Source organism: Synchiropus splendidus, chromosome 1 (genome assembly GCF_027744825.2).
Source record: "Synchiropus splendidus isolate RoL2022-P1 chromosome 1, RoL_Sspl_1.0, whole genome shotgun sequence".
NCBI lineage: Eukaryota > Metazoa > Chordata > Actinopteri > Syngnathiformes > Callionymidae > Synchiropus > Synchiropus splendidus.
In genome coordinates, this window is record NC_071334.1 from 28,876,373 (window position 1) to 28,894,235 (window position 17,863).

At 42.7% G+C, this 17,863-nt stretch overlaps 4 protein-coding genes across 8 annotated transcripts in view; 2 read left to right on the forward strand and 2 right to left on the reverse strand.

Annotated features, from left to right (window-relative positions):
- itgb4 (integrin, beta 4) overlaps positions 1–2,339 on the forward strand; it is a 19,622-nt gene extending 17,283 nt beyond the window's left edge. For all 3 annotated transcript variants that reach the window (XM_053850497.1, XM_053850516.1, XM_053850508.1), the window contains 6 exons: positions 147–296; positions 406–594; positions 674–829; positions 1,027–1,191; positions 1,307–1,429; positions 1,526–2,339. In XM_053850497.1, the coding sequence (XP_053706472.1) occupies positions 147–296; positions 406–594; positions 674–829; positions 1,027–1,191; positions 1,307–1,429; positions 1,526–1,656 (914 nt within the window). In that variant the 3' untranslated portion in view covers positions 1,657–2,339. The remainder of the gene's footprint in view (positions 1–146; positions 297–405; positions 595–673; positions 830–1,026; positions 1,192–1,306; positions 1,430–1,525) is intronic.
- Positions 1,729–10,881, reverse strand: zgc:194990 (uncharacterized protein LOC568410 homolog). 2 transcript variants are annotated; one of them, XM_053850541.1, is made up of 10 exons: positions 10,681–10,881; positions 8,071–8,162; positions 7,898–7,996; positions 6,863–6,970; positions 5,890–6,048; positions 5,546–5,686; positions 4,813–4,864; positions 4,702–4,728; positions 4,067–4,093; positions 1,731–3,989 (listed from the first exon to the last, which is right to left on the reverse strand). In XM_053850541.1, exons 2-10 carry the CDS (start codon positions 8,131–8,133, stop codon positions 3,433–3,435), a joined length of 1,233 nt encoding a protein of 410 aa, XP_053706516.1. In that variant the 5' UTR covers positions 8,134–8,162; positions 10,681–10,881; the 3' UTR covers positions 1,731–3,432. The 2 variants fall into 2 exon arrangements, with proteins under 2 accessions (XP_053706523.1, XP_053706516.1); XM_053850548.1 differs by lacking the exon at positions 10,681–10,881 and having other exon boundaries at positions 1,729–3,989; positions 8,071–8,154.
- A 171-nt stretch (positions 10,882–11,052) lies between these two features.
- Positions 11,053–15,704, forward strand: si:ch211-250n8.1 (uncharacterized). The gene is made up of 16 exons (XM_053854535.1): positions 11,053–11,346; positions 11,411–11,518; positions 11,596–11,671; positions 11,904–12,060; positions 12,124–12,169; positions 12,235–12,293; positions 13,192–13,227; positions 13,316–13,368; positions 13,459–13,591; positions 14,090–14,304; positions 14,375–14,420; positions 14,489–14,554; positions 14,629–14,688; positions 14,860–14,945; positions 15,374–15,468; positions 15,534–15,704. Exons 1-16 carry the CDS (start codon positions 11,310–11,312, stop codon positions 15,566–15,568), a joined length of 1,308 nt encoding a protein of 435 aa, XP_053710510.1. The 5' UTR covers positions 11,053–11,309; the 3' UTR covers positions 15,569–15,704.
- LOC128752854 (histone H3.3A) lies at positions 15,629–17,437 on the reverse strand. 2 transcript variants are annotated; one of them, XM_053854536.1, is made up of 4 exons: positions 17,292–17,437; positions 16,499–16,636; positions 16,274–16,427; positions 15,629–16,197 (listed from the first exon to the last, which is right to left on the reverse strand). In XM_053854536.1, exons 2-4 carry the CDS (start codon positions 16,624–16,626, stop codon positions 16,069–16,071), a joined length of 411 nt encoding a protein of 136 aa, XP_053710511.1. In that variant the 5' UTR covers positions 16,627–16,636; positions 17,292–17,437; the 3' UTR covers positions 15,629–16,068. The 2 variants fall into 2 exon arrangements, with proteins under 2 accessions (XP_053710511.1, XP_053710512.1); XM_053854537.1 differs by lacking the exon at positions 17,292–17,437 and adding an exon at positions 17,083–17,212.
- Between the last annotated feature and the right edge of the window lie 426 nt (positions 17,438–17,863).

Consider the following 17,863-nt stretch of genomic DNA (forward strand, 5'->3'; position numbering starts at 1 on the left):
ATAAATATGTTTAAAAAATCAGGAATAGAATAGAATCTGAGATTGTCCGGTGGAAACATTATGAATTGCAGTGAAGCTCGTCACATATTTGAGCACACAACTGCTTTGTTTTCTAACACGTATATTTCTTGGCACCTTCTGTTTAGATGCCAGACTCTCCCCTGGGGTCCCTGACACTCCCAGCAGACTGGTGTTTTCTGCTCTGGGTCCCACTGCCCTGAAGGTCAGCTGGCAGGAGCCCCACTGCGAGAAGGACATCCTGGGCTACTGTGTGCTCTACCAGCTGCTCAATGGAGGTGGGAGAACTCTGACATGACAAGAACACAGATAACTTTTGCATCACCTTGCTTATTTGGAAAGAACTTTGAAGTCAGTAAACTTCTTTTTTTTGTCTACAATTCCTAGGTGAGGTGAAGCGCATAAACGTGACAAACCCAGCAGAGAACTCCGTCATCATCCAAGACCTCCTCCCCAACCACTCCTACATTTTTAAGGTGAAGGCCCAAAGCCAGGAGGGCTGGGGTCCAGAGAGAGAGGGTGTCATTACTATTGAGTCAGCCGTTGACCCCAAGAGCCCGCTCAGTCCCATGCCAGGTCTGTCCTAAGGTCTTTTTCTGTCCTCACAAGACTTATTTCTCCATTTTTTAATTTATTCCCGCTTGCTTTCTGACAGGATCCCCGTTTACTCTGAGTACTCCGAGTGCTCCGGGTCCTCTGGTCTTCACCGCTCTGAGCCCAGACTCTCTACAGCTGAGCTGGGAGAAACCACGCAAACCAAATGGAGACATTCTCGGTTACGTGGTGACCTGTGAGCAGCTGTATGGAGGAGGTTAGTATCTGTTCTTGTATACACTACTCTCAGGACAGGACACCTGTCTGTGCTTTTATATATATATATATATATATATATATATATATAGTTTCACATAACCTCACATGACATTAGCCTATGTTGTGAGCTGATAAAAACTGATTTAAAAAATAAAAAACTGTCCAGTATTAACGCGTCCTCTTCTGTTCCCCCAGCTGATGTTCGCTCCTTCCAGGTCAGCGGGGATGGAAGTGAAACCAGTCTGACTGTTCCAGACCTGATCGAGAATGTCCCGTACAAGTTTAAAGTTCAGGCACGAACCACACAAGGTTTTGGTCCAGAGAGGGAGGGCATCATCACCATCGAGTCTCAGGATGGAGGTAAGACAGGTCCGCTCTTGTCACGGACAACGTCTGAACGCATTAGGATAGATTAGTATGTATTAGATCGTAGATTCGGCAATCTAATCTAAGTGTTGACTCTTGTCCACCTCAGGCACCATGTCCCAGTACAACCAGTCCATGACCCGGAGAGAGGTGTTCCAGCTTCCCACTGAAGTGAGCACGCGGACCAACGTCACCCACACCAGCACCACAATGGGGGACCCCTTTTTCTCAGGTGCGTTCATCTTTAGAGCTGAAAAACTTCCTCCCTCTTTAGGAAATATAACTGCAGCATTCATTTAGGAGCTGACCTTACACTCTCATTCTCCAGACGGCATGATGATGACCACGCAGCTCACGGAGACTGGCGGCATGGTGACCCGTCAGATCACCAAGGAGGTGGTCCAGAGGAGCGTGATGGGAGGGACCACTGTCACAAAGAAGATGTTCTATGACTCTTAGAGGTTCCAAATCATAATGTATGATTCGAGTGGACTCAGTCATGGTGATGCGTGTATAATTTTGGGACCAAAAACCTTAAGAATCAGAGCTCGGAAATCAAGAACAAGAAGTCATCTGTTACAAATCGAGGTCATTGTTAGCAGTGTGGCGCGTTTTGTTTTCAAATCCTTCATTTTTGTACGGAAAAATCAAATTCCGCCATTGTGTGTTTAATAACGTCATTATTTTATTATCGCCATCTCTTTTATAACACATTTCAAAAGCATCTGTTTCATCTGCATCAGTTTCATCCAAATGACGCTTGGTAATTTGGGGGATTTCTTTTGTTAATATTTGTATCATAAGTGTTCAGTTCAGCACATAAACAACAAACATACACATGTCTGATGACTAAGGAGAACATGGTTTTGCTCTTTATGCCTCAAATCAGTCAAATACGGTTTAAACACTCCAAAAAGCAGACAAATATTAAGAGTTGTATTTTTGCATAAACATATATAAAGACATAAAGATTGTATTTGCTTAGCAGTGAGAAAAATGTTTTGTACTTTGACATACTGTCTTAAATTGCATGTGGGGGTCTTGACTTTAACCACTACATCAGGATATCTCACAACATTTTAACAGATATCAACTGTTTCTACTGTTTTTGTCAGCGATATAGCTCTCAATAAAGGTTTGAAATGTGATGTGTTGGTATGTTGACATTCCACTGTGCTCCAGATAGCGACGCCTTCTGAAAACCAATTTTTGTGAGTTGGCTGAGTTACTTTAGTGTTTGACATGATGAGACTGTCTCTTGCTTCTCTCATTAAATTACATAAAACTCATGGAATGTTATCACATGTCCTTGTGGGCGTGTGCTCATTTGGAAGAAACCAATGAGAGCTGCCTCAGGTCACATGCTTGCCTGACATTTCACCAGGTGGGCTCAGTCACTGTAAAAATAGCTACGAACATCTTGAAATAATTTAACATTTTTGAAATAATACGTTTTTTTTTCTCGATTCGTTTGCATCGAGAAGAACCATGAAAGCTGAATCTTAGGTTTCTCCTGAATCTAACCAAACAATATACAGTATAATGCAGGTCTTTATTTCTTGTCTGACAGGGGAACTTCTTGTATTCCCCTCAGCAAAGATGTGATCTGCGATATCTATAGCTATAGATTCAATAACCATCCAGTTTTAGATGGAGGAAAAGACTGTAAAGATAGTAAACATCTCTGCTGTAGTTGACTCATTTGAGCTGTCATTGTCATCTAAAAACACAACCACTGTACATGCAGGAGGAAGCGCAATGCTGTCCAGTGGCTGCATGCTTCCGGAGCAAAGCACATTCATAGGAGCAAACGATGAAATTCCACATAGAACGGACCAAAGCGACCGGTCATATTATGTTGGATTTCGGATTACATAGCTTTTTCATGCAACGCAAAGCTCGGTGGAAATATAGTAAATGCTGCCCCCTAGCTGCCAGGCGATACACGTGCATACGTTGAAAAATGTCTTGAGGTGGGAATTGAACTGACTTATGGTTTTAGAGACCCCTTCAAGGCTTGGTGTCTTGCCCAGTCAAGCAAGGGTACATTGCAGCTTCATGGTAGGTAAAATGGCCATTGTAAACCCTAACTTCTTTCAAATGAACTCATGAGTATGTTTGAAGCTGGACCAAAGCCATGAGCTGGATGAAGACGATAACTGTCTCTTTGGTGGAGGAAGTTAAGCTCCTAAAAAGTGTAAGTGCAAGCCTAGTGCTGAGGTCTTGATGAGGTGTTCAGGTCCACAGACAGACTCCATGGCAGAGGCACGGTGCTCTGGCGTCAGCAGGCCGGATCACCAGGTCACTTAGGATCTCCACAGTCCCAAACACCGGGAAGACGTCTTCCGAGAACTTTTCGTTGTACGTGTAGAGGTGCGACCGTTTGTCTACGTCGTAGAAAGACAGCTGGCCTTGCTCATAGTCCAGATAGACCCCGACCTTCCTTGGCAGAGCCTGAGGCAGAGGCGTGGCTGGCACTGTCAAGGCCTTCAAATCCACGCCTCTCTCGAGACGCAGCGTCAGGTAGCCAGAGTCAGTGTTGAGAGAGCGGAAGCCCTGCCTCACAGCTGAGGCCTTGGCCAGTCCCAAACGCCAATCGCGACCCCCAACCTCCACTTCCCAGTAGTGCCTCCCGGAGGAGAAGGACTCCTGGGCCACCGCACACCTCCAGCCGCTGAAGCGCTGCTGCCAACAATGGACCTCTTGAGGCTCCAGACCGCACCGCATTTGTTTCTCATCGCTAGAGATCAGCAGGTCTGGGTTTGCAGAGTCAGAGTCCAGCTTGACGTCGTCTGTCAAGTTACAGTAGAATTTAAAAACCTGAACAACATATTCATGTGGATGAAGACAAAGGAGAGACGCTTCATACCTGCTGCATCACAGATCCAATTCCAAACTGAAATCAAAGCAGACCGTTGTGTTACACTTGACAGTTTAAGATGGTTGCCTCGAATGATATCTGTTTTTCTTACTTCCCACTCTCTGTCCCTGTAATGAGCAATTCTATTGATAATTCACTTGATGAAATGCTCCTGCAGGCTCATATTAAGCTCTTTCAAAACACTAATTTATAATAATGTAATTATTTATCTTTGGGTATCTGTGTTTTTATTATCCTAATTTTGTTTTTACTCCTTCTGTGTACTTTATGAACCCGATTTCCTCTTGTTTCTTTTATTTTCTTCACATCTAGTGTGCGCCACTATCATTTTTTTTATTCCATTATTTAAACAGGTTGTAGTGGTTCCATGTCTTTACATACTTTTTTTCCATTATTTATTTTTTTAAATTTTCTATCTCTCATATTTATGAATTTTTGGTAGTAACAACAATCATCACTACATAATGTTGTGATGTAATTTATTCAAAGTCCCAACTTACAACATACGTTTTTGCCATTGATTATAAAATAAACATATTTCCTGTTCTAATAATGTTTTTGTGAAAACATTTCTTTCATTTGTTCTCATAGTAAATTGATAAAATGATGCGGTCATTGCTTACCAAAATGAGGGATGTACCGGACAGCATCTGAAAGACAAAAAAACCTTTAGCGGCTCAGATCAGAGTTCACTCATTCAAGCAAAAATGACATAGTTCACTCAGGTCACCCACCGATCTTCTGGCTCCTCTGCTTCAACACCAGCCACTGCTTGGTCACATCCTCCTGCACACAAATAGAAGAGTGAAGACCATAAAATACCGCAAAGACAAGGCAGGTCAAGGTGAGCCTGAGAAGACAGGCTTTTCGGGTCAGCATCTAGCTGTACTGGTAGTCGCAAAACACCAGTAGGTCTAGTTGTAAAAGAGGTAAAAGCACAAACAGTATAAAAACACAAACAGTAGCATTAGTTGAGGAAGTAGCAGAGTTTGCAGTAGGATAAACCTAGAAGAATTTGTCAATCGTTTCACCTGGTATTGGTATAGGCAGTTTCTGAAGTGGTAGCACCAAGAGGTGAGTGGAATAGAAAATGTGACACAAGCTATACATTGAATACATATATATGATAGCAGCAGCTGAAGTTTAGTTTTGTTATATTGTGTAGCCAACTGACAGACAGTTGTAGTCATTTTGGCAGGAGATTGTGTGATGTCAAAGTATCAGAAGTCATTGGAAAAGTAGAGTAGTAGAAAGACGTGGTGTGGCGTCGGTGGAGTGGCGCTGACTGAATGAGTATGTATGAGTGTTAGAGTTTGTGTATTAACAACATCATGGGGTGGAAGTAGTAAGAGTAAAGGCATTTAAAAATGGAAGAATTGGTGATGATAATAGAAGGGAGGCAGAGGTTGGAGTCTGGAATTAGAAGAGCTAGAACAAGATGGTGTGTCGAGTGCAGTAAAGCCGCACCTGGACAGGACTTTGTGCGTTCAGCACGGCCAGCATGATGAGCTCCACCGCTGGGAGCAAGTTTGGCAGGCGGCCTCTCTTCCACTGGAACTCCAAATCATCCAGCATCATCAGCACAGGCTCCCCAGGCCACACTGTCGGCTGGGAGACGGCCACAAAAGCTTTATGAGCGACTGATCTCTTGCAGTGCAGGTATGAACATGAGGGCGGTCAAGGGCAAGGTTTATCTTAATCATCTTTATCAGACGGACTGAGAGAACTGGGTCAGACTCTGTAATCGCTGATTTGCCAGCTCATAGCTGGAGGAAAGTGTGGGTGCCAATCATCTGCTCATGTTGAAGCACCTGCGGTCCGCGTTTAATCTCCCGTGTCCAGTCCATGATGAGTCTTTTGTATGGAGCCATGTCGCCCTCACCGCCCGCCTCTAGGATACAGAGAAGGTGACCCTTCCAGTCCTTCTTCTCTGCCCTCTCACACTGCCGCTCAATCATGTGGACTTTTGTCTGTGGGAGAAATATTGAGTCAGTAGGGCAAATGTATTTCAGAAACATGTATTTAGATCAGTGTTTCTCAACCCATTTTAAGCCCCGGCACACTTCTGTTTATCTGTTTATAGAAGAAATCCCCAAAAAATCTCAAGGTACGCCACCAGAGGAACCTCAGCCAGCGCTGCTTGGTCGAATGTCCTGTAAAAATCCCTTTTCATTTGTGAAAGATTGTAGCTAGTGACAGAAATAAATTGTATACAAGGATTATTTGTTTTAAGTGTCTCAAAAAGGGCTGTATAATATAGGAAAAAAAATCTCGTCACATTTTGGAGTGCATTTATTTGTTTCTGCATGTAGTTTTCTAGCCAACTTTTAAACCACAAAGGAACCTTTGATAGTCTATGAGGGTCAATACAGTTTTGAAGTGGGATGTCACATTAGCCGTTAGCTCTGTGGTGCAGACAGTCTTTGGCATTGCGGAACCGACAAGGAACAATCCATAAGTCTGTCGTGAAGGTGTGTGGCCAAGTTAGAGGCGCATTAGGGCTTAAAAACAACATGCGTTTGACATGCTGAGGTGGGTGTGTGGGAAGAAGGAGCACCATGTGCACTGCTGCGAGTGATGGATGAATCAACCCTTCAGTATAGATCTATAGTGTATAGAAGAATTTGACAGAATCCATGTAGTCCCCTCATGTTGGTTGATCGTCAACCCCTTTTAATTGTTCATGACTTAATGTGATCATATTGGCCACCTCTATTACACCTACAAATGAGGTGAAACTGGATCATATGGTTCGGTTGAAAAACGCTGATCTAGATAACTTACCTGAAGTTTCTTCTCCAAAATGTCTGACCAAGCAACAATAAACTCCCGGCACACATTGGCTGGCCAAATGTCCTTATTAGTCCAGATGTGGCTGAGGATGTCTGACCTCTGGGAACAGGAGCAGAAGGAGCACAGTAAGGTCCCAGTTTGGCCAGTACTTGGTCCCACACCCAATTTCACATGGGTGTTTCGTAGTATTTAGCATGGTATGGGGCTAGAACAGGGACAGCATACATTGGCATTGAAAAAAAAAATATTGGCTGAAAAAAAGAATATAGGCATTGAAATGAAGAATATTAGCTGAAAAACAGAGTATAGGCATTGAAAAAAAAATATTGAAAAAATAAATGTTGATATTTGTATTTTTAATTTTGCTGACACAGCGCAAACCCTTGCCCTCCACGCTAAAAGACGAACATTGGCATTGAATAAAAAAATATTGCCTGAAAAAAAAATATAGGCATTGAAAAAAATATTGGCTGAAAAAGAATGAAAAATGCATTTTAACTGTCTTCCTTCACCGAAGCCATCACCCCTTCTCACAACAATCAGTGCAGCCATGTGCACATGATTATACATACACCCAGTTCATTCCTTCATGCAAGACTGTGTATAAAATGGCTTCAGTTTTTCTTCAGGATGCGTTTGAAGCTCCTGACAACAGTCCCAGTATAGAAAGTAAAGTTTGTACCTTTGAATACTGACACATGAACCGACATGTAGTGCCTTAGTAGATACGTTTTGTGTCTTAGTAACAACCCACAACCATTGTGAGAAGTTATTGCTTGCTGTTACACCCCTAGTATGAGGACCAAATATGCTGAGAGAAGAAGTGGAAAACATACTCCAGGCTCATTGGAGCTGGACCTATATTTTAAGTGAACCTTTAAGTTGATCTGACATACATCTAACATACTATGAGCTATCAAATCACTTTATTTCTCAGACAGCGAGGAAAAACATGACAGGCTCACAGTAAAAGACCCCATACAGTAAAGGACTGCCTGTAATAAATACTGCAATATCAATGCTAACCTGGCAAATTCTGTTGAGTTCTCTTGCCAATTCCATTATAAATATCTGACTTTCTTCCAGTCGCTCCTTCTTTTCCAGCCTCACTCGCTTGCGTGACTCCTGCCGCAGAGAAGATAGGGGCCCGTGATTAAAACAGGTGCATGTTCTAAGACATTGACTGACTGGCTGCTTACCTTGAGTCGAATCTTGAGCTTTTTGGCTGGCTCGATCAGGAAGTGTAAGCAGTCCTTCATCATGACAGCAACTCGGGAGCGAGGCTAACGCCCTGTGGCACGATAAAAGCAAGATTTAGCACTTTGGCACTGTCCAGCTGCAGACCAAGGTGGACTGCTGCTGAGTGAGCTTTCATCAGGGGCGGACCGCATCATTGCATCAGGGGGCGGGGCATATGACCAAGCCTGTGCAAACCCAAGGAAGCTCACTATTATCATTTTCAGTGGGCTTGGTTTTGACACGGTGGGGACACAGCTTCATCAGTCACCTAGCAGTAGTACAGTGATGTACGGCATGTGACTAGATAAAATAGTCATAGAGTTTGATGGTACTGTGGTTGCCTGAGCGAAAAGGGTTTTACTTCCAAAATGGAATGTAGAATCTGAACAAATAAAAATAACTTGAATAGTCATCACTTTGGCATTTGGCATCTTTTATTCAATGTCTCTTGAGCCTGTACAGTTATCTGCACTTGATGTTACCTGCACTTTGACTCATAAAGAAGTGTCTTCTGTTCCGTTTTTTTTTAATTATTATTATTATCTTTGACATCCTTTATATTGTAATTATAGAGCACACACAGTCATGTTTTTATGTTTTGTGGGGACATTTCATTATCATAATGCCTTCCCCAGCCTCTCAATTCATAAAATACCCAAATCAATCATTTCTCTTCTCTACCGTGTGTAGTACTGCCTATAGTTTGAACCACAATGTAAACATTAGCACTTTTAGTAATATTTTCAAAGTTTATCTACTTATTACAGCACTGGTTCTCTGAGAATCTTGTCTATATTCTAGCAAAATTAATATTGTGGCTCAAATATCCCTAGCCAAGTTGAACTGCGAATCCAATGCATTGCCACTGCACAAGATGATGGAGAGACAGCAGAGCTTATCATATGATGGTCGATACACCTGGGGACATGTTGGCGATCCACTTTGTAAAGTAGAATATAATAAAGTTACTTTAGAGAACAAAGCCAATTATGTCATATTTATTCTTTTAAACCCATCTGCCTGAGTTTTGACAAAACATAGTTATGTCAAGTTACTATGAGCCTTGGCTTAGAGCACTTTATATATGTAGCACCCACACGCAACGTAGGAGAAAAGTCATTGCACTGATGCTCTGTAGCATTGCAGTACACAACCTAACTAATGTTTTTGGCACGTCCCTCTCGACCCTCCTGGGTCCTGGGTCGACTCCCCTCCCAAAGTTCTGCGACAGGCCTTCATTCCAAACACACACATCAGTAGCTGTAAGTGAGAAAGAAATGATCCACAAGCTCCTAATGAAGAACCCAGGGAGCTCAGTAGAAGGTGAGGTAGCGAGAAAAATAGAAACTCCCTCCTACACAAAACACAAATGGTGAAAAGCACAGCAAAAAAAGGTGCATGTGGGCTGATTTGAAGTGAACACACTGTCATATTCTTTTTTTCAAGGAGATCTGAGGCAGCAGAGTGACTTGAAAATGCCGCAAAGTGTACAGAGGATGGCTGGACTAGGCTGCTGTTGATTCAGCACTTGCATGCCAGTTTGATGCACTCAGGGAATTTGCTCTTATAGACCTCTTGGCCAGCTAAGACACAACATCGACTTACAGAAGCATTAAACTGGCAGTTTAAGGAACAATTTATGATTAATAGGAAATGGACTATCGGTGCAGGTAACTGGATAACACAGTGTTTACGCTGAAGTTGTTATTGATTGGCTGGTACACGTGTTGGCACTAAAGAGGACACGCTGCGCTGCACCAGGGAAGAGATAATACTCCACTAAAAATAGAAAACTTCTAAAGCCATACTACCTACCTATACAGTTAACAAACTTCATCCAGCATGTGGAAATGCCTCTCTATACACACTCAGCTGTTTTTTTTTTACTGCTTGGACACCTTGCTGTTATGTGTTTGTGAAGAGCAAAGAAAGATTAGTGGAAATCCAGGATTACCACTGGGGTCATTGCAACACAACCACAGGTAGTGACTTTCTATATCGGGACAAAGCCTGCAGACCAGCTTCTAGTTTGCCTGCCAACAATGATGCTCATTCATGGTTACAAATTCCAAACCACAGAGAAAGACACCCATCCGCAGAATTCCATGCAATGATGTATGAAGCGCCTTCTATTGTTGGGTGCTTGTCCCCTGCAGTGGTCAGTACCCATCAAATGAGCGTCATGAAAGGAAAAGGGCAAACACGATGCAGTCATTCGTGTTTGGAGTCAGCACTTGTGTTTTGACATGGTTACAGAACTTTTTCAGCAACAATAACAATAACAATCGAACAGTTTGAGCTGCAGAATCAGTGCAATATTCATTGTCTTTGGTGGCTCCACATTAATATGTATCCCTGGCAAGACAAGGCGGTTATTCGTGATAGTGTGGATGATTTGCATGAATGCGGTTTCCGCAGATTTAATATCGAGTTATTTCTGGAATATCCCCGTTATTATACTGCAGTGTAATAGAATATTTCAGCCGAAACTAGTTGCTGGCACTTCTGCACGCACGCACAAAAACAATTGGATACTGAGGAGAAGACAATAACTTGTATAGAAAACAGACCTGTTTGCAGAGAAATGCTTGGTTCTTCTCAGTCCTGCTTTAATTGCGGGCCATGGTTCACTTGCTGCAGCGCGGCGGACGGTGAAAGACGCAACTGAGAGTGCGACTCTCTGCATAGCTGCGGTTCACGGCTACAACCGCCAGAGGCCGCCAGCAAATCATTCACCAAGACAAACGCCATCATATTCGGCCTTGCTGGAAATGCACAGATCTGGTAACGTTAATGTAAATCAATTTTACCAGCATACAGTTAATGCGACTGGAAAATACCTGTTATTTGTCAACGTCGATAACATCCGGGTTGGTGCCGGAGAGATCAAACGTTGAGGCGTCCAATCAGAGTTCAGGATCTTGATAAGAAGCCACGCCCCCGTCTGTAAGCGAGTTGGCCACACCGCGCAGGCGCGTGTTATTGATAAATTTCACAAGCAAAGGTGGAACTTCTAATATTGGGACTGTATATAAGTATATATGTTGGGTGGTTTCGAGATTTGTGCGAACCCAGTCTCACGCACGGCGCGTCTCCGCCAGCTGTTGTGAGGGAGTTCTCGGCTGGAAGGGGAGGGCGCCGCGGCATGTCGGACAGGTTCCACGGAGGTCTGGGCTGATATCGTCAGGAGAGCTGCGCCATGGCGCCTAAAGACCCGCTGCTCGGCACCCTGAAGGGTAAGTGACCTCCACTGACCAACTGCTCAGGATTGACAACAGCCTGTGGTGTTGACGTGATCAGTGTGCGTGATGAACCTGAAGTCGGATGACGTCACGGTGACTGACCGAAACCCTCATCTGGGGTCCTGCTGCGAGCTGCTGGAGCTGGTCCTCAGGAAGGGGCTTCAGCGTGAGTGACACGCGCCCGCACGCCCGCGGGAATTATGTCATTGCAATAACCCAGATGTGTGTGACGCCCTCTTCCAGAGCCAGTGCTCAGCCTGGTTCACAGAGACTACTGGCATTGTTTCGAACAGCTTCCCATCCAAGATCCCTGTGGCAGGTAATGGAGACCGGATTAGCATATCACAATAAGGTTGGCAAATATTTGTGGAGCTTCAAACCTTCACCAGAACTGTCTGGGACTTCTTGTGCAAAATGCTTTGCCCAAAAATATTAAAATAAAACAGTGGCAATTACTATTTTCTCCATTGAATAATTGGAATAACTTATTGCTACTAAAGAATAAGAGTTGTAAAATGTCACTAAGTCGATGTGTTTGTGTGTGTGTGTAGACTCAGTACGGTGTCGTTGGTGGTGGAACAAGCACGAGTTTGCCGGAAGCTCCTCTCAGCTCAGGGTCGAGGGCGTTACCTACTGCGGTTGGCCCTCAGCCGGAAGACCCTTCCTCAGTTCGTCACACACCTGCTGCACACTCCCAGAGTGGTGGAGGTGCGCTCACTGTTTCTTAAAATGTGTGAAGCATGTGAAGTAACAACTGTTTCTGTTGTGCAGTGGTACTCTCCAACCTTGTCAATCCTCCGAAATGAAGAATTTTTAGGTGAGAATGGTCCAGGATAGGATTATAAGGACCTAGTGTAATTTGACATGCTGTGCTCCTTCCAGAACCTTTCATGTCACTGCTGCTGGTCCTGTCAAACATGGAGTTCAAGCTGGACATGGAGGTATACTTGTTGCTTCCAAAAAATATAATATAATATAATATAATATAATATAATATAATATAATATAATATAATATAATATAATATAATATAATATAATATAATATAATATAATATAATATAATATAATATAATACAACATAACATAATTATCTGTTATTAATAGTTAATTACATGTAGAATTATTTTTTTGCTCAATGTTAATTCACATTTATAGGTCAATTAAAATAAAATGCTGTTCTGTCAAGTTAGATGTGCACAGAAACAGATTCATCATTAAATCTCTTTATGACCACCTGTCCATTGTAAGTCTGTTTAGTACATGAGTGTAGATATAAAGAAATATTGGATTAGGTGGCCTGTATTATTTTAAGGTTTGTACACGTTCTCCAGAGAACAAAGCAGAAATAAAATTGTGCAGAATATGATTGACATAAGACAACAACAGAAATAATTGGATTCTTTTCTCATTTTTTTAAGAAAACTGGCATCAGTGGGATTTGATATCTGTATGTAGTTTGATATTGCTAATTGATAATATTCACGTATAATAAGTTGCACGACGAATCTCATGATATACTGCAACAAATAAAAATTAAAAAAAAGCTCAGTTCTCTGTTTGCCAACTCTAGATTTTGTCTTGACCTCCTACGTAATTGAATAAACATTTGGCAGGTGGTCAAAATGTTATGACTAATCAGAATACCATCAATAATGTAATGATTTTCTTTTCGTGACTACTGTGTAAACAGAATTAATTTCACATGAAAGTGTCACCATGCATTCTTAATAAAGATGAATTATTAACATAGATTATGACAAAAATCATTTGAAACTTTTGATGAGCCCCACTTTTTGGAGAAAGTAGAACATTGAACACACAACATTTCTCTGTGCAGAACTGCAGCTTCCTGGATGAAAGCTGGCTGTTACCAGTAAGATTGACATGCTTACTTGCTATAAATGATGAATTACCTTTTCCAAAGCATGCTGTCTAATGAAGTCATATTCATTCAACTATAGGTTTGTGAAATATATGAAGTAGTTCCATGTCGCGAGGTGGGGTTAGTCCTGAGGTGGGTTTACCGTCTTCCACTCTAATGTGGTGTTCATGAGTGATGATGTTGTTCAGATGTGCAGCCTGCATGTGACTTTCAATTCAACAGATACCTGAGTGGGCGTGTCTTTATCCTGGAGCTCACACCTGGATGCCAGGCTCATGTTGACAAGATTGCCTGCCCCGGAGATATAATAGATGAGATCAATGGCACATCACTGAGAAACTCAAAGAATGGTCAGGTAAACTGTGTGTTGTGTGAGTGAGTTATGGAACACTACTGCCGCCTGCTGTACCGTTGTGTTCATTCGAATTTGACTATGCCTCAAATGATAGGTGAAACAAACATAGGACATAATATTGGGTTGAAAAAAAAAATCACAATATGATGATTTTCTCGTTCTAATAAGTATTTAAAATGCATGATGTTTTTCCTAGGTAAAGACCTTTAAACATCAGACAGATAGATAGTTACTTACAAAGAAAACTTACATTTAATGTAAGTTTCATTGACATGTCTTACTGCATATGCAGAACAGGAAACTATCGAAAATGTTATTAGATAAACTGCATAATAAACTGCAGTAGGAGCACTGTAGTGACATAGTGGTCACATCGAGATTCAACTGCTTCATCCGTTCCATGAATCGACTTGATACAAATTACTTTTTTAGCGCCAATGAAATGCACCTCACTCATAGCAGAGCCTGGGAAATAACATGGGTTTGATGTTTGGTCAGGCAGGTGTCATACTATCTCGACTGAAGGGCTGCCCTCTGACCATCCGTGTCCTGCGATGGCGAGCCCATGATGGGACAGTGTACCGCCCCCTTCTCAAACTCCTGAGAGCTTTGAGGACGGAGAATCCCTCCCTGCAGCTCTGTCCGCCCTCCTCCCTGCAGCCAGCACCCAAAGTGCCGTCTCCTTCACCTTCACAGTGTTTCAAAGAGGGGCGGTGAGTCTGGTGTTGGTAAATATTTCACATTATCTCTGTCAGTTTGCTGCTAACACTCTAACCTTTCTAGGATTGTCTACATTGTGCAGTTCCTTGGCAAGGCCAACATTGGGATGGTACTTCACTCGTTTCCACTGTTTATTTTTACAAGGACACGGTGACACGTGCTTATGATTCGTTTCAGTTTGGTGGCAAAGAGGTGCTACAGCATGCTGTTCCACAAGTGTTGCAGAAAAACCAGCCGAGCAAGGTAACAGCAACACTCGTCTGCCTGAAGGACTTTTTAATACAAGCTGATTCTGTTGACATTTTCCATCAAAACAGGAAGTGCTGCTAGACCTGAAGGAAACTCACCTGACTTGTACAGACAGCAGCAGTAAGCAGGTGAGTTTGATCGCGACCTAATGAAATTCACTGCAGCTGAATTTTGTACTTGTTATGACAATAATTGTGACCTGTTGGCAAAATACTTAGTTTTCTGCCCACGGTAAATTGTGTAGATGGTGAAATGAATTCATCTGTGTGAAATACACCCTGGCTCTATGTGTTTTGCAGGTTCTTTTTGAGCACCACTATCCCGAAATATCCTGTGTGGGGAGGTACAGCCAACCAGACTACACAGTTTTTGCATTTTGTGTTGCGTAAGTATCTTTGGTTTATTACAAGGAAACTTCTATATCAAATACATACAGGTTATCAGGCGATGTATATATATACACATATATATATATATATAGTCTGTGGCTAAGTGAGAAGCATGTTCACAAGCCTCAGACAGTGGTGTGATTTAGTCACTGCATATCAATTGCTAACTCAGATGTAAAAAAAAAAAAAGCCAGGACTAAAATAAAAAATTTGTGTACTACTACCCCAATCCTCATGTACCAAATTAAGAACAAAATTAACAGACGATTTAGATGGAATATATACTGTTGCGTGTCAGTTTTTAATATGGTTACAACACAAGCAGCCGTCACTCCGAGGCACATGTGATGCGTCTGCCTCTGCAGCCTGATCGCTATTGGCCAGGCTGATGTAGTTCAAGGCTTACCATTGGCTTGTTTCCCAGTGACTCCCCAGAAACCCCTCAGTCAACGGGCTTCTGCTGTGTGGCATTCAAAGCCAGCAACATCAAGGAGTGCGAAGACCTCGTCTGCCGCATTGGTATGATTTTTTTGCTGAAGAATTAAACGGCAATCACCAATATCTGCCTTTTGTTCCGTTCACAGCGACCGGTTTCAAGCATACAGAGTGGTTCGTCTGATTGTGAATAAAATGTTAGAATTTGACATGTGATGATTCATTGAAAACACACGACAGCTGCTCTCTACTCATAAAGGCCTTTAATAGAAAGACATGTGACAACAGTTTTCATAAATATTCATTGTAGCTGCCAAGATTTGTTGCAAAAACACCAAGCACAGTCCAGAAAAATTTGGTCTGTACTTTTATCCAGATGAGAAACTGTAGAACTCCTCGGTGTTGAGAGGCGTTAAGCAAAAACATGCTGGCATTTTGTGGAAATGGTGATCAAAATTGATGTCATCAATCGCCCTGTTTTAAAACTTCAAGAGACCCCACTACCAAACACATTATGTAGTACGACCCATTATGGAATTCTACTACACTACTCGGGCTTGTGGAATGGTCGATGTATTGTTTATCTAAAATACAATACAAAAAATAAAAAATACCCAGGAAACAAAAATGTCCACAAAAATGGTTATGTACGATAAATAGGATCGTGTGTCGTCGGCTCGATGCTTAGGCCCTCTCGCCTCTTATCCTGCGAGCCAGCTGGATGTCCTTGGGCATGATGGTGACGCGTTTGGCGTGGATGGCGCACAGGTTGGTGTCCTCAAACAGACCCACCAGGTAAGCCTCGCTGGCCTCCTGTTGATACAATTCTTCATTAGAAATCACATCAAAATAGTGGCCAACACCAACACAATAAGATTGCGCAACTTGCCTGAAGAGCACCAATGGCAGCACTCTGGAAACGCAGGTCAGTCTTGAAGTCCTGGGCAATCTCCCTGACCAGGCGCTGGAAGGGCAGCTTTCGGATCAGCAACTCTGTGGACTTCTGGTAGCGACGGATCTCTCTCAGAGCCACAGTTCCTGGCCTGGGGGGTAAACAATAAATATATGAATACATAAAATCGCAGGCCTTGAGACACCAAGAGTGTGGACAAACCTGTAACGATGAGGCTTCTTCACTCCGCCAGTGGACGGCGCGCTCTTCCTGGCTGCCTTGGTAGCAAGCTGCTTTCTTGGCGCCTTTCCTCCAGTGGATTTACGGGCGGTCTGCTTGGTACGAGCCATTTCGATTCAACTACAAGAGGAGAAGCAAATTCAAGGGATGTTATAAATGACGACGCTTGCGTCAGACAGAGCACGCAGAGAGTGAGCTACACGTTAGCCTAGCTCAAAATATAGAGCGCCCCTCCCCCATGATGTAGGCGGGCGGAGCGCTCAAGCTAAAATGACGGAAAAAAGGGCACTAAACACGCCAGTAAACAATAACATGAAAGATACACTCAAGCACAAATGTGCTCTGCGCATTTACAACGGCGAACGCCAAACGGAGCCATTCGTTAGCGAGCCATACGACTGAACCAGACACGGCTTGTCTAGTTCGCCATTTTCTAGTTTCACCCCCAACCGACATTGCTAATAATCAACTCAAGCGCCATTACGACTAACAACACTCACGTAGTTACAGGTGACACGTATTTGGCGACTCAACAGTCGGCGATTTTCAGATATCAGTTACCGTACCGTATCGCGCTACTCGGTGGGATAAATGAGCTTCACGAAAAAAGGAAACCCGTTCAGCTGGATGACTCCTATTGTTCTATTTTTAGCCAGCATGGCGGCAATCGACGGTTGTGAAACACCAAAGTCACAGACGTTCTATAAACTGACGTATCAAAGTAAGGGGGCTACGTGACGTGCCGTCATACAAAGACAAAATAAACCGATTTTACCTTTAATGCGTTGAGTCCGGCAGATGACGTAGTCGGCAAGGCGCTCCGCGTCAACAGAAACTATGAATGTCGAGGAAGGGGTTGAGGCTTAGTATTTATACAATATATGACGTCACGTTAGTGTAAACCTTCCTCGCTGATTGGTCCAATCGAGAAATGTCGCGACCACTAAGGAGCGGCGATCTGTCTTCGTCAACCTGTGTGTTTGAGTTTATTTATCGAGATCAAAGTCAAAATAGTAATTTTGAGACAAGAGATTGTTGTTTTATTTTGAACATATTCAATCAAAAACAGTTATGGACATTAATATTATAAGTATGGCCTTCAAGTGTACAAAGGTGTGTTAAAATGCTAAAATTATGCGAGACTAATATCTCGAAATGGGAGTTTTGAAAATGGCTGAACCGTGGAAATATTCCGACATAATGCGTGATCGCGTTTCATATGGTGCATATGCATATAATATACATTTGGGTATTCCGTTTCCTCACATTGGTTTTTTGTTGTGATAGCAAGTTATATTTCCTACGATTACGATGTCACTTGAACGCCACTTACGTTACTACATCCGC